We start from the raw sequence: 16,226 nt of genomic DNA, 5'->3' as shown, positions 1-16,226 counted from the left end.
GGAGGGGACACCCTGGGGCCGGTGCTGGGCGCCGCCGCCAGGAGTCCGAGCGCAGACCGGCGGGGGCGTGGTCGCCGGGCGGATAACGGGCTGCAGGGCGCCGCGGTCCGGGGCCCCGCCGGCGCCGAGTCCGGCCCCACGCCCCCTCCGCCCGGGCAGCCCAGCCGCAGACCGCGCTGGCGGGGCGGGGCGGGCGACGCGCGCGCCGGGAGGCTTTTTTTTTTTTTTTTTGTCAAACTTTGGCCACGTGAACCTCCCCCCATTCACTTTTGCGCCAATCCGGAGGCGCGGACGGATCCCGAGAGGGGCCAGGCTCCGCCGCCGCCAGGGCCCCTTCATAACGCGCCGTGCGTGACGTGAGGGGCTCCTGTTGCAATGGCGAGCTAAGCCGGAGGATGTGCAGCTGCAGCGGCGGCGCCGGCCACGAAGAGGACGGGGGCGGGCGCAGCGAGAGCGGAGCTGAGCCAGCGGAGAGACGCGGGCAGGGCGGGACGGGGGTGCGGACTCCGCTGCCACAGCCGTCGCCGTCGCGCTGGCCCCGCGCCCCCGTGCGCAAGCGGGAAGAGCCGCCGCAGCCTCGCGCTCGAGCCGCCGCCGGCGCGCGCCGGGCATGGTCCCCTCTTAAAGGCGCAGGCCGCGGCGGTGGGGGTGGGCGTGCGGAACAAAGCGGCGGCGTGGGGCCTACGGGAGGCTCGGGGGCCGCGATGGGCGCGGCGGGCCCGCGGCGGCCGCGGCGCTGCCCGGGCCGGGCCTCGCGGCGCTAGGACGGGCTGGCCTCCGCGGGCGGGGGCGGCGGGCTGAGGGCGCGCGGAGCCTGCGGCGGCGGCAGCGGCGGCGGCCCGGCGGGCGGAGCGGCACGGGCATGGCCGCGCGCGGTCGGCGCGCCTGGCTCAGCGTGCTGCTCGGGCTCGTGCTGGGCTTCGTGCTGGCCTCGCGGCTCGTCCTGCCCCGCGCCTCTGAGCTGAAGCGAGTGGGCCCGCGGCGCCGCGCCAGCCCCGAGGGCTGCCGGCCAGGGCAGGCGGCGGCGGCTTCCCAGGCCGGCGGGGCGCGCGGCGATGCGCGTGGGGCGCAGCTCTGGCCTCACGGCCCGGCCTCGGATGGCAGCCCGCGCGACAGGAACTTTCTCTTCGTGGGAGTCATGACAGCCCAGAAATACCTGCAGACCCGCGCCGTGGCCGCCTACAGGTGAGTCCCTGCTGCCAGGACGTCGACTCCTGTATCCAGCATCCCGGTGGGCGGCCCTGCCGGTACTCCCTTGGCTTGAGTCTTTGCTTGCTTTCCAGACCCGAAGCTCCTGGGGTTCCTGTGGGATCGGGGTGCCCCTTGGGTTGTGGATGTCGGACACTGGAAACAGAGGTCAGAGGCGGGATGGTGAATGCAACGTCCAAGAGTATGGGCTTTGGGATCAGGTGGACTAGGTTGGCTCCCGTGGGTGTGGTCCTCAGCCTGACTTTGTGTAAGGCACTTTAGCTTTCTACGTCCAAGCCTTCTTCTTTGTTAAATGGGTCTGACTGAACGTATCTCCCTCATAAGGTTGTTGGGAAGACTCTTAGCACACCATATCTGTAATAGTGATGGTTATCGTTTGATTCTCTGAAATAGGCACCTTTTGCTCTTGAGGCGCTAGAGCCGAGGTAAGTTAATCTGGTTAGAGCCTTTCCATAGCATACTTGAAGACATCACTGGTGGAGGTATTCTTGTAAATGAAAGGGGCTGCCCGCTACACACTCGACCCCACCAGTCTGTTGAGTTAATGGAAAGAGAATCTTGGGAAAAGTAGTTCTTGGCCCATGGTAGATTCGGGGTTAACTAGCTCAGTTTAGGGATGTGTGTGTGTTGTCCAGTATCTGGGTCCTAGTTGGCCATATGAGTCATAAAAGTGGCTGGAATCATGTTCAGGATTAACAGAGGGATTAGCCAAAGTAACCTTTAGAAGGGCGCGATGATTTTGGAATGTCAGATTTGTATTCGAGTGAATTTGAGGTAGGAGAAGGGTGTGGAACCAATAAAGGGATTTAATGGAACCTTATACGTGTTAAGTACAGAAATGCTTACCATGTGGACAAGATTTGGGAGTCATCCAGCCACAGAACAAACCAATTCAGGGAGGTCCTCTGAGAAGGAACTTTTAGAGCAGTCAGTGCTGAGCAAGGCCAAGCTGGTTGCTGCTGTTGGTTCTTAATTTATAACCAATACCTTTGAAACTTTGGCTTTTAAATTTAGTCCTGGTCTAAATGTCCAGGCATTAGATATGAAGGGAAAAACATATATGGATCTTTATTCCTCTAAGGGAAGAAGTACAGGATTGAAAAAGAAAAAGAGCAATAGAGAATGTCAGCACTTTCAGTGCATTGACTCCCCATTCCTGCGTGTTTCTTTGAGGATCTTACTTAAGTCCAGAGCATAGGTTCTGCCGGGAAGGATCCCGAGTGCCTGAAAACCTTAGACTGTAGCCACTTCGTGTAAATTTAGACTGTGTTAGTGATTTAGGAATCCCCAGCTGAAGATTTTCTCCCAGATCTCCCACGAATTACCTGGAATTTTATGCAGATTGTTCTTTGTGCCAAGAGAAATGGCTACATCTGAAATTGGGGATGAGCTGTATAAATTGTTTACAGAATGGTTTTGAAAGCCAGTCCGCATAACTGTTGTTGGGTGACAAGGGCTGTGAAATCACAACTTTGGAGACAATTATCAAAGTAGTTTGGACAAATACTAGATTGCCCACCAAACAGATATATTTTCATGGACTCAGAATCAGTATAAAACCAGTAGGGGTCCTGGTACACCAGCAATACTCAGAAAATGTAATGCAAAACTGGACCTGTTATTTTACACTTGGAGATGATCTTTTCCCTGAGCCCAAGCTTGACACTCTTACTCTCTTGGTCTCCTTTTCCAAATCTCCTACCTCATCTTTTTTGGATGTAGGATTTTTATCTCATTGTTTATTTTCTTTTAGACACTTAATGGAAAGTAGAAACACAGTTTGCCATCTGGCCCCAGTTCTTCCTCCTTTGTGACAACTCTGCCTTTCTGATAAAGGGAAAACCCTTATGTGGAAACAGTGTATCCTATCCAGGCACTCTGTCAATTTTCCTGCGGCTCTTTTATCTCTTTGATCTTAAGAAGTCCCATTACTTGAAGCTTGGGGGGTGGACTTAGCTTTCCCGTTAAGATCCTCTGCTTGTCAGCCCGTCAAGCCTCTGTTTAGACCGTTTGCAGGAGATGGCACAAGACCGTTTTAGTCTTAAGGAACTTCTGGGGAAGGCCTGAATTGGGATGGAGGTTACAGTGTGTAACTTATGATTATGGCTCTGCTGTGCTTTGCAGCCGAGGCTGAAACTCCACACTCAGCTCTTAAAATGGAAATTGCACGCCGTTTGGCATAAAAGTCGGCTTGAATCTTACAATGCTAGGTAGAACTCCAGTTTGGCACCGGGTGTGCTCAGTTTTACTTCTCCCCTGAAAGGCAAATTCATTCTTTACCTTAAGAACTTTAATGTTTTTTAGTTTAGTTTTTTTTTTTTCTTTTTAAGTAAAATTACTGTTTGGCTTTATGGGTGTAAGGAGATGCCAGCGTTTTTAGTAAGATGGCAGTATGGTGTACTTTTATGCTAAAATATTAAAAATGTCAGAATTTAGGTCTGGGGACTAGTAATTGTCTGAGATTCAGAAAGGAGCTATAAAGCCTTTGGGAAATCAATGAGATACGCCTGTCTGCACTAAAGTTAGCGCATTTTAATGATGGAACAGCCCCATCATTACACTTTTACTTTCTCAATCTGCCAAATGCTTGAAGTGGAGAGAGGGGCCACCAAAGATTGTTAGCAGTGCAGTGACAGCTGATAGCATGCAAGCAACAGATTGGCAAACAAAACTCAGAGTGTAGCTTATCAGAGACTGACGGGGGCTAGCTTCTTCATAGGCCCTAAGCAGACACCATAGCTGTTAAGTTCATAGGAGTGATCCTGGTTCATAAAAATACCCAGTTACACTTAAGATTCATCCCTTTGTGCAACAAATACATACATGGCTCCTCTGGGTCCAGACTGTTGAGGACACAATGGTGAAGATGCTTGTTCTCACGGCACTTCTGTTCTAGTGGGAGGCAAGACACAAAGAGTTAATGATGGGTACTATGGAGAAAATAAAACAGGGTAAGGAAAGGGTGGGGTGGTGTCTAGAGAACTTGGTATTTGGGCTGCAGTCTGATGGTGAGGAGCTGGTTGTGTGAATATCATTGGTGAGCAAGGGCGCAGAGGGAAGAGCTGGTAAGTACAGCAACCAACTTGGAAGGGAATAAAAGAAGGCCGGTAAAAGAAAGTGGACGAGGCCCGATAATGTCTGGTCTCGTGGAGTTTTATCCTAGGTGAATTAGAAAGCCTTTGGAGGGTTCAGACAGGAAAGGGTGGTGATGGCATTATGTCCTAAAAGTTAATTCTGTCCATTGTGTGGAGAGGAGATTTTAGGTGTGGTCTGGCTGGAGGTGGGGGTGGCAGGGACTGGTGTGGTAGCAGTGGTCATGGAGAGACGTGCAGAATTCCAGGGGATCTGCTGGAGCGGAGGTTAGGATGTGCTGACCGAATGCTGGTGAGTGGTAAGGCAAAGAAGAATCAACAGTGCCTTTTAGGATCTTGCCTTGAAAGACAGGTGTGAGTGGTTGTATTATTTATTGAGATGGGGAAGGAGGTGAGTCAACAGGTCTGGTTTTGCACAGGAAAAGTTTGAAGAAGGCATTTAGACATACAGGTGGATGTATCTTTAGCTTTATAGATATAATGAATTTACAAAGAGATGGAGAAAAGATTTACATCTGAGATGGTTACAGTGCTGGAGCTCTGAAACTGTCTGAGGCTTCCACTGCCTGAGTGTTCTGGGTAGCTGGGGTTCTGCAAGTACATATAGAAATTTGTTTTGACTCATCTACAGAGTATTTGTATTCTTGGCAATTTCACTTCAAAATGGTACCTTGATTCCTCCAGAGGGATTTATTAGGCCAGATCATCAGAGCCCCTGTGTTCCTTGTGTCTTTTGTTACTAGCTACAGCTTATATTATTTCCATATTTTTTTCTTTGTTTTTAGTGTGATAGAAATTCACGTAGTTTAGTTTTTACTTTTCTGATTTTAGGGTTACCTCCCTCCCCTGCCCCAAGCTCAGAGAGTTACTGCCCTGGAGAGATTTTTAAAAGCAACATTTTTTTTTCTTATTCTAGAAGGGGTCGAAATCATCTCAATCTCATTTTTCCCCGCAAACAGTACATTGTATCAGCACCATCTGTTGAATAAGCTCCCATTTCCCTACCAATATGAAATGCCATCTTCATCATACTCAAAATTCCTGGGTATGTTTTTGGACTTCTTATTCTGTTCCACTGATCTTTCTCTCTGTTCTTTTGCCAGTACCACCCATTGAAATTATTGGAAGTTGAATAATTTTTTAATATCCGGTAGACAAGTTCCTCTTTGTTCCTCTTCTGTTTCAAACATTTCTTGGCTACACTTACCTGTTCTTGCTCAGAGAATTTTGATACCATTTGGATTTTCTTTTTAATTAATGGTTTGATAAAAAAAAAAAAGAAAAAAGCATGCATACTTTGCTTTTTAGTCCTTTCTTATGCCCAGAACTCTAAGCTAATCCAACACCTTTTATTTGTCTTGGTTTTTACCTCCCCTGGGCTGAAGATGGGGAACCGTTTTGTTCTTTCTTTACTTTCTCAGAGGAAAGAGGTGGATGGTTTCCCTTCTTTGCCCTGGGAGTGATTAAGGGCACCATTAAAGATTAGCATCAGTCTGTAGGGAACGGTGGGAAGAAAGTTTGAGAAACACTAGCTGTAATACAGGAATCTTGTTGCAAGATGTTGTAGTAGTTAATGGCCTCTTCCGAGTGCTTTCAGGGAAGGCACACTGTTCTTTTACCAACCTTACTGAGGAAATCTCAGAGTTCCTTTTCTTATTCTTGAACTCAGTAAACCATACTTATCTTGAAACAGTTTAGAGCAATACTTTCTCAGATAGAATTCAATTTGGCAAAAACTTAACTGACTGCCTTCTACAATCCGAATAATCAACCTGTAAATGAACTTTTGGAGCACAACCCATTTCACATTGTGAGTTAACCTAAGGTGACTGGAGGACTATGTGATCCTGAATGTGAGTTTAGCTTTTTGTGTCCTGATTCCAGATCTTGATACCCTCAGAAAGTTAGAATATTCCAAGGATAGCTGTGGTTGTCAGCAGACGTTTATACACGGTTGTGTTTTCATCACACGACTAGTTTCACTTCCTTTGTCCATTCATTAAGCTGCTCTGTATTGAAAATGGATTAATAATTCTATCCTGGCAGGATTTGTCTTCTAGGGAGGGAAAGAAATGGTAATACTGATGATGAGGGCCTACAGAGTGCCTGGACTAACTGCTGTGGGGACACAGGACAAAGGCCTGCACTCATTTATGAAGGGGATCAGGAAAGTCCTCGTCCACACACTCCTGCACCTTTTCCCTCACTTAGTCTTGAAGGATGAATAGCAGTTTTTGAGGCAGAGACAACAGATTCCTGGAAACATGGAAGAGCAGGAAGTAGTGAAGGAACAAGGGGATTGTGCATTTTGAGGCTGGAATCTGCAATGTAGCATTTCCTCTAGAATTTTTCAAAGGGATTTAAAGATGTGCTCAAAGATGTATGTATGAATTGGAAATTCCAAGTATCTTTGGTGTCCTGCCTTAGGAACTGTGGACCATAATTGATTTCACTGATTTATCCATACCGTGATCTGCTTCTCTAGCCGCAAAAAAATGATGTGGCTGAAGTACGTTTACTGAAATGAAGAGAGAATCACAATATATTTAAATTATTCAAGAGTAGGTTATAAAATTGTATTCTGGGTATGAAGCCACTCCTGTTTAAAATCAAACAAAATAATCCCATGTGTTTGTGTAGTATAGAAAAGAAAGTGTGAAAGAATATACACACAGTGATGCTGAATGATTTTTCATACTCTTCTTGGCCCTTTGTCTACTTTTGAGCTTTTCTGCACTGAGCAATTATTTTGTAGTAAGGCTACAGAACTACAGTTTAAAAAAGAGGAGGAGGAGGAGAGAACAGCTCTTGGAAGGAAAATTCGAGTGCGGTTTCGTGTGTGTTAAATTGTAGGTAGGTACCTGCAACACGGCTGGGCACAGATGGTGCCTTGGGGCTTGGGTCCGAGGTCATTCTTGTTTCAGGAAGTAACAGTTAATCCTGTCCTGATAAAGTATTTGGTTTCTGCAACTGTATTTTCCTTAGTTCCATAACTTCACAGTTCTAGGTAGTACTTGGGAGAATCAAGGGACAGCTTTTTTTTTTTTTTAAAGATTTTATGTATTAATTTGACAGAGAGAGACAGCCAGGGAGAGAGGGAACACAAGCAGGGGGAGTGGGAGAGGAAGAAGCAGGCCCCTAGCGGAGGAGCCTGATGTGGGGCTCGATCCCAGAACACAGGGATCACGCCCTGAGCGGAAGGCAGATGCTTAACGACTGTGCCACCCAGGCGCCCCCAGGGGACAGCATTTTTAACGTGAGGGCCCTGGCTTCCACACACGAATGTGAGTACTCGGTGTCTCCACCTGTTGTGCATGTGGACGGAACTGGGAGAACAAGAAACTTACGATTGAAAAGTAGTGAAGCTGTCCATCTGCTTACCTTAATTCAGTGTCCTGTCTAAAACCTGTATAGCTGTGGTATTCGTTCTGTAACCAAGTAATTTGGTTTGTGGATGATTAATAAGAAGAAGGTGTAGGGGCGCCTGGGTGGCTCAGTAGGTTAAGCGTCTGCCTTTGGCTCAGGTCATGATCCTGGGGCCCTGGGATGGAGTCCTGCCTGCGTGGAGCACCACCCCCCTCTTTAAAAAAAAAAAAAAAAAAAAGGTGTATTCTGCCCTGATTTGATATCAACCCTGGGTTTGCAAACCCAAAACCTGAGGATTATTGAAAATAGAGTTGTTAATGGCATTAAAACAATTGCTTTGTAAGTTGGGCCTAGGTGTGAAGGCTGCTTTTGTGTTGGGATTTTCTTCTGTGTGTTGCCAGCCCACTGCTGGAAAATGATCGGGCCAGGTTTACAGTAGTGAAGGGACCGAAAGGGAATGAGGGTTTCAGAGGCTGCCTTTGGAGTGGAGTCTTCTGACCTTCAATTAAATCCAGTTTAGACTCTAAAGAGGTGTCCTCAATGGACAGGTTTCTGCCAGGCAGACAGAGTGACAGTGGCTGAAGTGGGTGTAAGGCAGCTCTCCTTTTCTGGGATGGCTATTTTCTCAGCCTTCTCAATGGAGGAGGGACTGCAAAGGAAATGTGGGTGATGACCTGGAAATAAGTGTGCGAGATGGAGAATCCAGTGGCTGGCCCATGGAGGCTTTAGAATCAGACCCCATTTGCATTCTGGCTTCAACATTTATTAGCTGTATGATGTTGGGAAATTATTTACCTAGCCTCGCGCCTCAGTCTCCTTCTCTGTAAAATGTGGGTAACAATACCTCACACACTGCATAGAAGTGTCACAGGCTGAGTTACTAATGCCCCCAGCACAGTACGCAGCACCAGGTAACTGCTTGGTGGAAGGGTGGCTGTGGGCTGCTGTTAAGCGGGTTGATACCAGGAAGTGCCTTGACACAGGAAGACTGACTTGTAAGAGGGGTCGGCCAGAGTAGGTTCAGGTGGTTTTACACTTTTTGTTGCTGCTGGTTTTTATGTGGTGTTTTTTTTTTTTTTTTTGCTTAGAATTAAATATGAAATGAATTTTGTTTATGCATGATTAAGAATTAGTTGCATATTTACACTTTTAAGTGTACAGTAGCAAAACAGAAACTATAAAAGGTCACTCTCCAACTTTGGAAATGTATCATGAGACCAGAATTTGCCTTCTATTATTAACATTCCAAATTTTAATTCTTAGGTTTCGAAGAGGGTGTTTTTGTGGTCTGTACTGATGAGTATTTCCATTGTTTGCTGTGAACCTGGGCTCAGAGGGCAGGTTGCTGTTAGTCCTTAATACCTTGGAACTGCCTCCTGGGCTGGTGCCCAGGCCATTGTTGAGGTGGGAAGCAGTAATCCACCCGCCAACAGCTTTATTGAGGAAAAAAAAGTCTTAATGCTTGCTTTCACCTTAAGTCTACTTTTAGGATTAATGGTAAAGAGTATAATTTGATTTTTCTTAAAATTTTTTTTCCCCACCATTTGTGATTTCTGTTCTATTTCCGCACCTACTTCCAAAAAGAATTGAGATTGCTTACGTCATAAGGTACACAGTAAGACAGTTAAAGACTTTAAAAGAGGAAACCATGTATCCGGAAACCACATAAGCGGAAGGGAAACCAGCTAAGTACGCTTGTTCCTCATACCAACACAGAACAGAGATAAAGGACTGAATGATGCTTACAGCATCCTGCCAGACGGCTTTCCTTCAGCTCCAGGAGAGGCCTTGAGTCATCACTTGGTACCCTTGGAAGATCTCTGAGTTTTCCCAAGGCCTGATCGAGTTCAAGTGCATGGCTGCTCTCACTGGCAGCAAAAAACTGTCCTCCGTGCACTTTTTTGGGAGGATGAGCTCAGACCGATGCTCCATCAACCTTGTGCAGGATACATGTGCCCTGCTTTCCCTGCCGTGGACCCCAGGGGAGAAATTTCTGTCAGGTCTTAACATCTGGAATAGTCCTCTCACTTAACCCTGAGCAGTGGGACACAGTCCTGCCACATCTCTTGGTTACCTGCTGGAGGGGACCCACCTTTAGCAGACAGAGAGACCACATGATGGCAGTTGGTCTCACCACGTGGGCTCCCTCCTTTAGGGTGGCATCTTTTCGGAGGACTCCAGTTGGTTCCGTATTTCCCATGGGCATAGAGCTGAGCAGGCAGCCCCTACCAGGGTTTCGCCCTCCCTGGTACCTGTACTGGTACCCCGCTCTGACTTCCCTACTTTTGTTGTTCTTTGGCCTTATTTTCTTGCTCATGTTTTCGTGCTGTATGCCTTTTGGTTATCTTAAATCTTGTCTGTTCTATATGTATATACCTTTAATTCCTATTATCTATCAGTTCTACAAGGGAAAAAAATGAGATTCTCCCTTCCATGACTCCAAATTCTGAGATGATTTGATCATATGAGTCCTTTCAAACTTACCACTATAACTGTCTGGCAATATATTTAATTGTGATTTTGGGGGAAATCACAGAAGATCTCCCCTTTTTACTTGTAAAAATTACTGTAGCTATTAAAATTCAAAAAATGTGGAAGTACTCAATCTTCATTTTTCTTTTAGTTTTTGTCCATTGGATAGAATAAAAAAATGTTTATTACAAAAGTAGAATTTTCTGATGTCAAATCTTTTCATTTCTTTGGATGCTTTGTAGCTTAAAGTTTTTCTCCAGATTAAAAACAAAATTTTTTTCCATCTCTAAATATAGCTATCTGTTGCAGAAAATTTAGAAAATGTAGAAAGTATGAAGAAAATTAAATGTCTTCTGATGCTCCATCCAAAAATAACCATAGTAAACAGTTGGGGGTAAAATTGTAAAATATCTTATTTTTGTATGTGTACTTTTGTACCCTTAATACATATCACAGGGATGTACTCTTGCCTGCTTGCTAAACTTACCCACGTATTATGAATGTGTACTCAGGACAAGAGTCCTGCTGTAGACGCAATTTTGTACGGAAATGTACTTTACGTAGTTTTTCTTAAAATGATAACTGAACAGAAAGGGAGACTGAAGTCCTGAGTCAGCAAAGGCATTCCTTAGCAAAGCTAATATTGTCCAGCTGCCTCACTTAACTGTGATTTAACTTGGTGTAGGGATAGCGTTTAGAGGCCCAGAGGAAAAGATGATAGCTTGCTTGGCTCTCTCAAATTTCAGTTGTCTTATCTATGCTTTAGCAAGAGTTGGTTATCCGTGCACTGAAAACTGAGCTTGCTGGCAAGGGCCTCTGCAAATGTTCTGTGGTTTCAATTAAGGGAGAACTCTTTGCTCCCGGTAACAAACTTGTCGACGGCAAAGTTGACATTTGTTTATGAAAATAAGGAGCTCGACCTGTTTCTGTCACGGAAGGAGGGCCAGGTTGCTTCTTCAGCAGTGTCTCCTTTACTTCTTTCCCGTTATGAAGGCACTCCCCCAGGTCCCCCAGGATGGTGAATCATGATTACTGTTCCAGAACGCTCTAACTTTCTGGAGCTCTTGAAGCCAAAGGTACCCTAAATGAAAAGATCATAACTTCTTAAGATTGGAAGATTTACAGAAACTTCATTTTAAGAGATTTCCCTCAAACCACCCGTCATTTAGAACAGAAAAGGGCAGCTTGAGGTTTTTCCCTGGGTTACCTAAAAAGGAAAAGATAATAATTGGGTGGAGTTACCATAAAACTGCAGAGAGGCTTTTAAGGATGGTTTGAGGTTAGATTGTCTGTTTTTAAAATTAATTGGTTTCTCTTCTTGGACAAATTACGTGATTTCAAGTCACAGTTTGGGCATTAATCGCCTCAGTGATGGTGGTTCTGTTAGCGCTTCCTTTGCGCATTCTGTCTGCGGGGGCACCTGGAGCCCAGATGAAAATGCATTTTGATGCTAGTCTAATAGGAAGGATTCTGGTGTTTAGAAATGAGAACCGTTTTAGAAGGTAAAGTCTTGGGGCGCCTGGGTGGCTCAGATGGTTAAGCATCTACCTTCGGCTCGGGTCATGATCCCAGGGTCCTGGGATCGAGCCCCCGTTGGGCTCTCTGTGCGGCGGGAAGCCTGCTTCTCCTTCTCCCTTTGCTGTTCCCCCGGCTTGTGCTCTCTCTGTCAAATAAATAAAATCTTTAAAAAAAAAAAAAGGTGAAGTTTTACTAGACTTCTACGCTGACGTTGTCTAAGATTGACTGTAAAACGGAATTCTCATAGATAGCTCGACTGTCAGGTTTTTAGCCAGTAATGTGAGGAGTGGCATTTTCCATCATGCCTCCACGCTGGTTGTGATCCTATGACCAACGGCTCCAGGTTCAGCCCACACTCCCCTGTGCCCTTCATCTTCTCTTTCATTATCTTACTTGCACACTCCTGTGTCCCTAATAAGTCACACTTACATCATGTTTCCTGCATGCCGGGCCGGCGTCTGAGCACTTTAGATAGAAGAACCCACCCGACCCTCACAGCAACCCTGTAAGGCAGGTAGTAGTAGTATCCCCAGTTTACAGGCAAGGAGAGGGAGCCACACAGTGGCTTATCCCAAAGCAGAGCCAGGACGCTCACTGCAAAAGCCTGATTCCAGAACCCATGCTCTTAACCATCACCCTGTGTGTTGTCTCTTGAGTAGGTTGTTCTTTGAAGACAGACGTTGTCTTCCCACCCCACATCTCAGATAATGTCATGGTGCTTGAACATCTTAGTGGCTTCTGGGGTTGGCTACTTCTGTACTTACTGTTTCGAACTTGGTCTGTTTTATGAGTCACATTTTAGTTCAGAAGTAATTGGGTAGAAGCTAAAGTTAGGTTGATTTTATTCACTATCCATGTATAATCAGTTACGAGATGATGCAGACTATTTATAACTTACACTTCAGAAGTACCGTGAAAGGTAGCAGATTTTAACTCCATCATGCCTTATTGTTTTCTGGTTGTGGTTTGATTAAGTCAGGCTCCTTCTGTAGTAAGGGTAGGAAATGGTAGTGTGTCTTACGGAAAGTAATAAGAAGCTCACTTGGGAATGTCTCAGAGACAGAAATGATTTCTGCGCGTTAGCGTGCGTACGCACACACGACGCTTTTAAGTCACTTTTTTCATGTGAGTGAGCAGGATGTGTTGACTTCTTTTATGTGCCAACTACTGAGATTAATTACTTTTTCAAAGAATTGTGACTGCCCAACAAAAATCATTTCTACTGAAGGAAGGAATCAGGGGCTCCTTGACCTGGTTGTGGCTCCTCTTAGTACATCTTCATTGTCACCAACTTCCTGGGGCTGGGAAGCCGTCTCCCCTCCCGGTTACCACACCAGCAGGGGGTCTCTAGCTTATTATACATTTTGTGTAGGTTGTAGTTCATTCTTATTTTTAAAGAGACTTGTCTCTCTGTGGAAAGGGTTGGTTTCTCTTTAAATTAATTGCCCCGTTCCTGCCACGTTTACTTTTTACCCTTTTTTCAGGAGCTCATCCTTAGTGAAAATGAAGTACAGTACCTGGTACAGCATCTGGAGTCCCATCAGTTTCCATACGTGACGAATTCTTTGTTAAAGAGTTTTATAAATGGCAAAAGGTCCGTTTTAAATCCATAGACATTAAGGCAAAAACATCACCTCTGCTGTCTTACATCATTTTAAGATGGACATTTACTTCCCCACATTTTAACATCGCTGAAATCAGGGTGCGTTTTGCAGTTGCTGGCATCACGTGATTATGATTGGCACTTTTTTCTTTGTTATTGGTACAAAAAACAATGGTGTATCTTACAGCTGACATCCTAGTTTTAATGAAAAATGGTATGTATGTAGTCCTCAGATTTTTCGAGAAGCATGTTTGACAAAAAGTTCATTGAATTCTTCCTCTGCTTGAATGAGAGACGTTTGAAATCATTTTGTATTCCTTATGTTCGGGTTAGGAAGAGAATGAAAAGCCAGTAATTGCTTTTTAAGTGCCTCATTGTAGATTGTTGATAAAATTACAAAAATAATACTGTGCTTTAGAAATTTAGTTTTGCAGATGACAAAGTTCTGGAGACAGAGGGTAGTGATGTTGAAGGACAATGTGAATGTGCTTAATGCCATTGAACATTATGCTTAAAAAATGGTTAAAATGGTAAATTTCAAGTTACGTATATTTTATCACAGTTAAAATTTTTTCCAAGAGAAGTAATATTGTGCTTATAAAGATTTTCCTCAATTTAGAGATAGAATAAAGAGAAAGTTCTCTTTATCCCCTCCCTGCCCTTCCCATTTCCCTGCTTCTGTACTCCTTCACCAGCAGTTTGGTGTGTATCTTTTTCAACTACTTCTCTCCCTAAGACTCTCCATTTAAGATATATGTGGTTTTCATTGACCCTTCAAGTTCACTTTTCACCACAATACATGTAATTGTAACAGATGAGTAAAATAAAAACATATTGGGGAGAATATCACCTGCAAAGCGTCCTTTTTTGATCTTATTAGGGCTAAATTGACTGCTTCATTTGTATTCTGTGATGTTTTCCCTAGAAGTAGTCTTTGTAAGTGCATTTTGTGGCTGGACTACTTCTAGTATAAAGAAAGCATAGGGACAGATGTAACATGATGGCGTTAAATCAGCTGTTCAGCAGCAGGATTCCTGACGATTCTCATTCATCATCGGTGTCTCCTCTGGCAGTGGGGGGAGCACATACCCTTGATGGCACTGTTGTCTGGGCTGCTGCAGCATTTCCCACCCGGTGGCCTCAGCCCTCTCCTCTATGCCCTGAGGACTGCGGAAAGCTTTCATCCACTTCTGCCCCAGCTTCTGCCCCATTCCTTCGAAGTGGCTTGTACCCTATGAAGGCCCCCAGCTCTAGGGGGTCTGCTCCCTTCTCAGCAACCCGCCCTGTCTGCATACGCCACTTTCTGGGCCTGTTTCTCATCCTTGACATTCACCCCTGTCTCAGGGAAGCGCTGTGTGTCTAGTTTGTGTTCTTTCTGTACGCTCTTTAAGTAAGGCTGTGCGCCTTTCTTCCAGGGGGCTTGTTCTAGTTCATACTAGTAAGTACACTGGTGTGTGACTGCCTTGGTAAACGTCTGTCTCTCCTGATGACAGCTCCATGAGCTGGCGTCTGTATTTTGCTCACTGAGCATCCCCTGGCCTTGCACATACTTGGCACTTGATGTGCTTTCAAAGAAACTTTGTTGAATGAAGAATTTGATTTTTTAAAATTTAATTTTATTTCATTTAAATTCAATTTAATTAACATGTAGTGTATTATTAGTTTCAGAGGTGGAATGCAGTGATTCATCAGTTGTATATGACACCCAGTGCTCATTCCATCACGTGCCCTCATTAATGCCCATCACCCAGTTACTGCATCCCACTCACCTCTCTTCCAGCGACCCTCAGTCTGTTTCCTAGAGTTAAGAGTCTCTTATGGTTTGTCTCCCTCTCTGATTTCGTCTTATTTTATTATGCTAAGCGAAATAAGTCAATTAGAGAAAGACAATTATATAATTTCATTCATATGTGGAATTTAAGAAAGAAAACCAGAGAATCATAGGGGAAGAGAGGAAAAAATACAAAAAAATAATTTGATTTTTGTCTTATACAATGAAGGAGTTTGTGGGTAGGGACTTGATAAGTATCAGAAAATTAACCTGGAGATTTAGACGTTGGTGCCCTGCCAATTTGGTTTTCAGCCATGGCTAAAACTTAGTTATCCTGGAAGTATTTAAACATTTCACCATTCTTTTTTGTTGGGGTTCTTTTGGAAATGAATTTGGGCTTTGCAATACCCCGTAGCCTGGGCTTCCATTAAGGGGAAGCAAGCAGACCAAGTAGCTTTTTATTATTCCTTTTGAACACACAGTGATTCAGCATGAGTAGATATGTGGATTTCTGGAAATGAGAAGCTTGACATGAACTGTTCTCTCACTGATACTTATTTTAATTCCAGAACGTGGTCCAAGACAATTCCTGGGAAAGTCGAATTCTTCTCTAGTGAGGGTTCAGACACATCGATACCAATCCCGATAGTGCCACTGCGGGGCGTGGACGACTCCTACCCACCCCAGAAGAAGTCTTTCATGATGCTCAAGTACATGCATGACCACTACTTGGACAAGTACGAATGGTTTATGAGAGCAGATGATGACGTGTATATCAAAGGAGACCGTCTGGAGAGTTTTCTCCGGAGTTTGAATAGCAGCGAGCCCCTCTTTCTCGGGCAGACAGGACTGGGCACCACAGAAGAAATGGGGAAACTGGCCCTGGAACCCGGTGAGAACTTCTGCATGGGGGGGCCCGGTGTGATCATGAGCCGGGAGGTTCTCCGGAGAATGGTACCACACATTGGAAAGTGTCTCCGGGAAATGTACACTACTCACGAGGACGTGGAGGTGGGAAGATGTGTCCGGAGGTTTGCAGGGGTGCAGTGTGTCTGGTCTTATGAGGTAAGAACAGAAAAAAAAAACAACATGTTAATTTCATCATTAGTTCTGAACCAATTGTAGGAAACGAGTGATGGTATCTTCTTTAAGGCTTGAAGTTGGTATACGAAGATATTGCACATTTTTACCTGAG

The 16,226-nt window shown here is 45.1% G+C and overlaps 1 protein-coding gene across 1 annotated transcript in view; it reads left to right on the top strand.

Annotated features, from left to right (window-relative positions):
* Positions 1–306: 306 nt before the first annotated feature.
* CHSY1 (chondroitin sulfate synthase 1) overlaps positions 307–16,226 on the top strand; it is a 70,352-nt gene continuing 54,432 nt past the window's right edge. The window contains exons 1-2 of the mRNA XM_045795380.2: positions 307–1,185; positions 15,601–16,096. Coding sequence (XP_045651336.1) covers positions 863–1,185; positions 15,601–16,096 — 819 coding nt within the window. The 5' untranslated portion in view covers positions 307–862. The remainder of the gene's footprint in view (positions 1,186–15,600; positions 16,097–16,226) is intronic.

The sequence above is a fragment of the Ursus americanus genome, chromosome 28, assembly GCF_024610735.1.
Source record: "Ursus americanus isolate L20-20 chromosome 28, mUrsAme1.1.p, whole genome shotgun sequence".
Classification (NCBI taxonomy): domain Eukaryota; kingdom Metazoa; phylum Chordata; class Mammalia; order Carnivora; family Ursidae; genus Ursus; species Ursus americanus.
The sequence above is the reverse complement of the archived record's forward strand: the minus strand, read 5'-3'. Positions and strand labels throughout refer to the sequence as shown.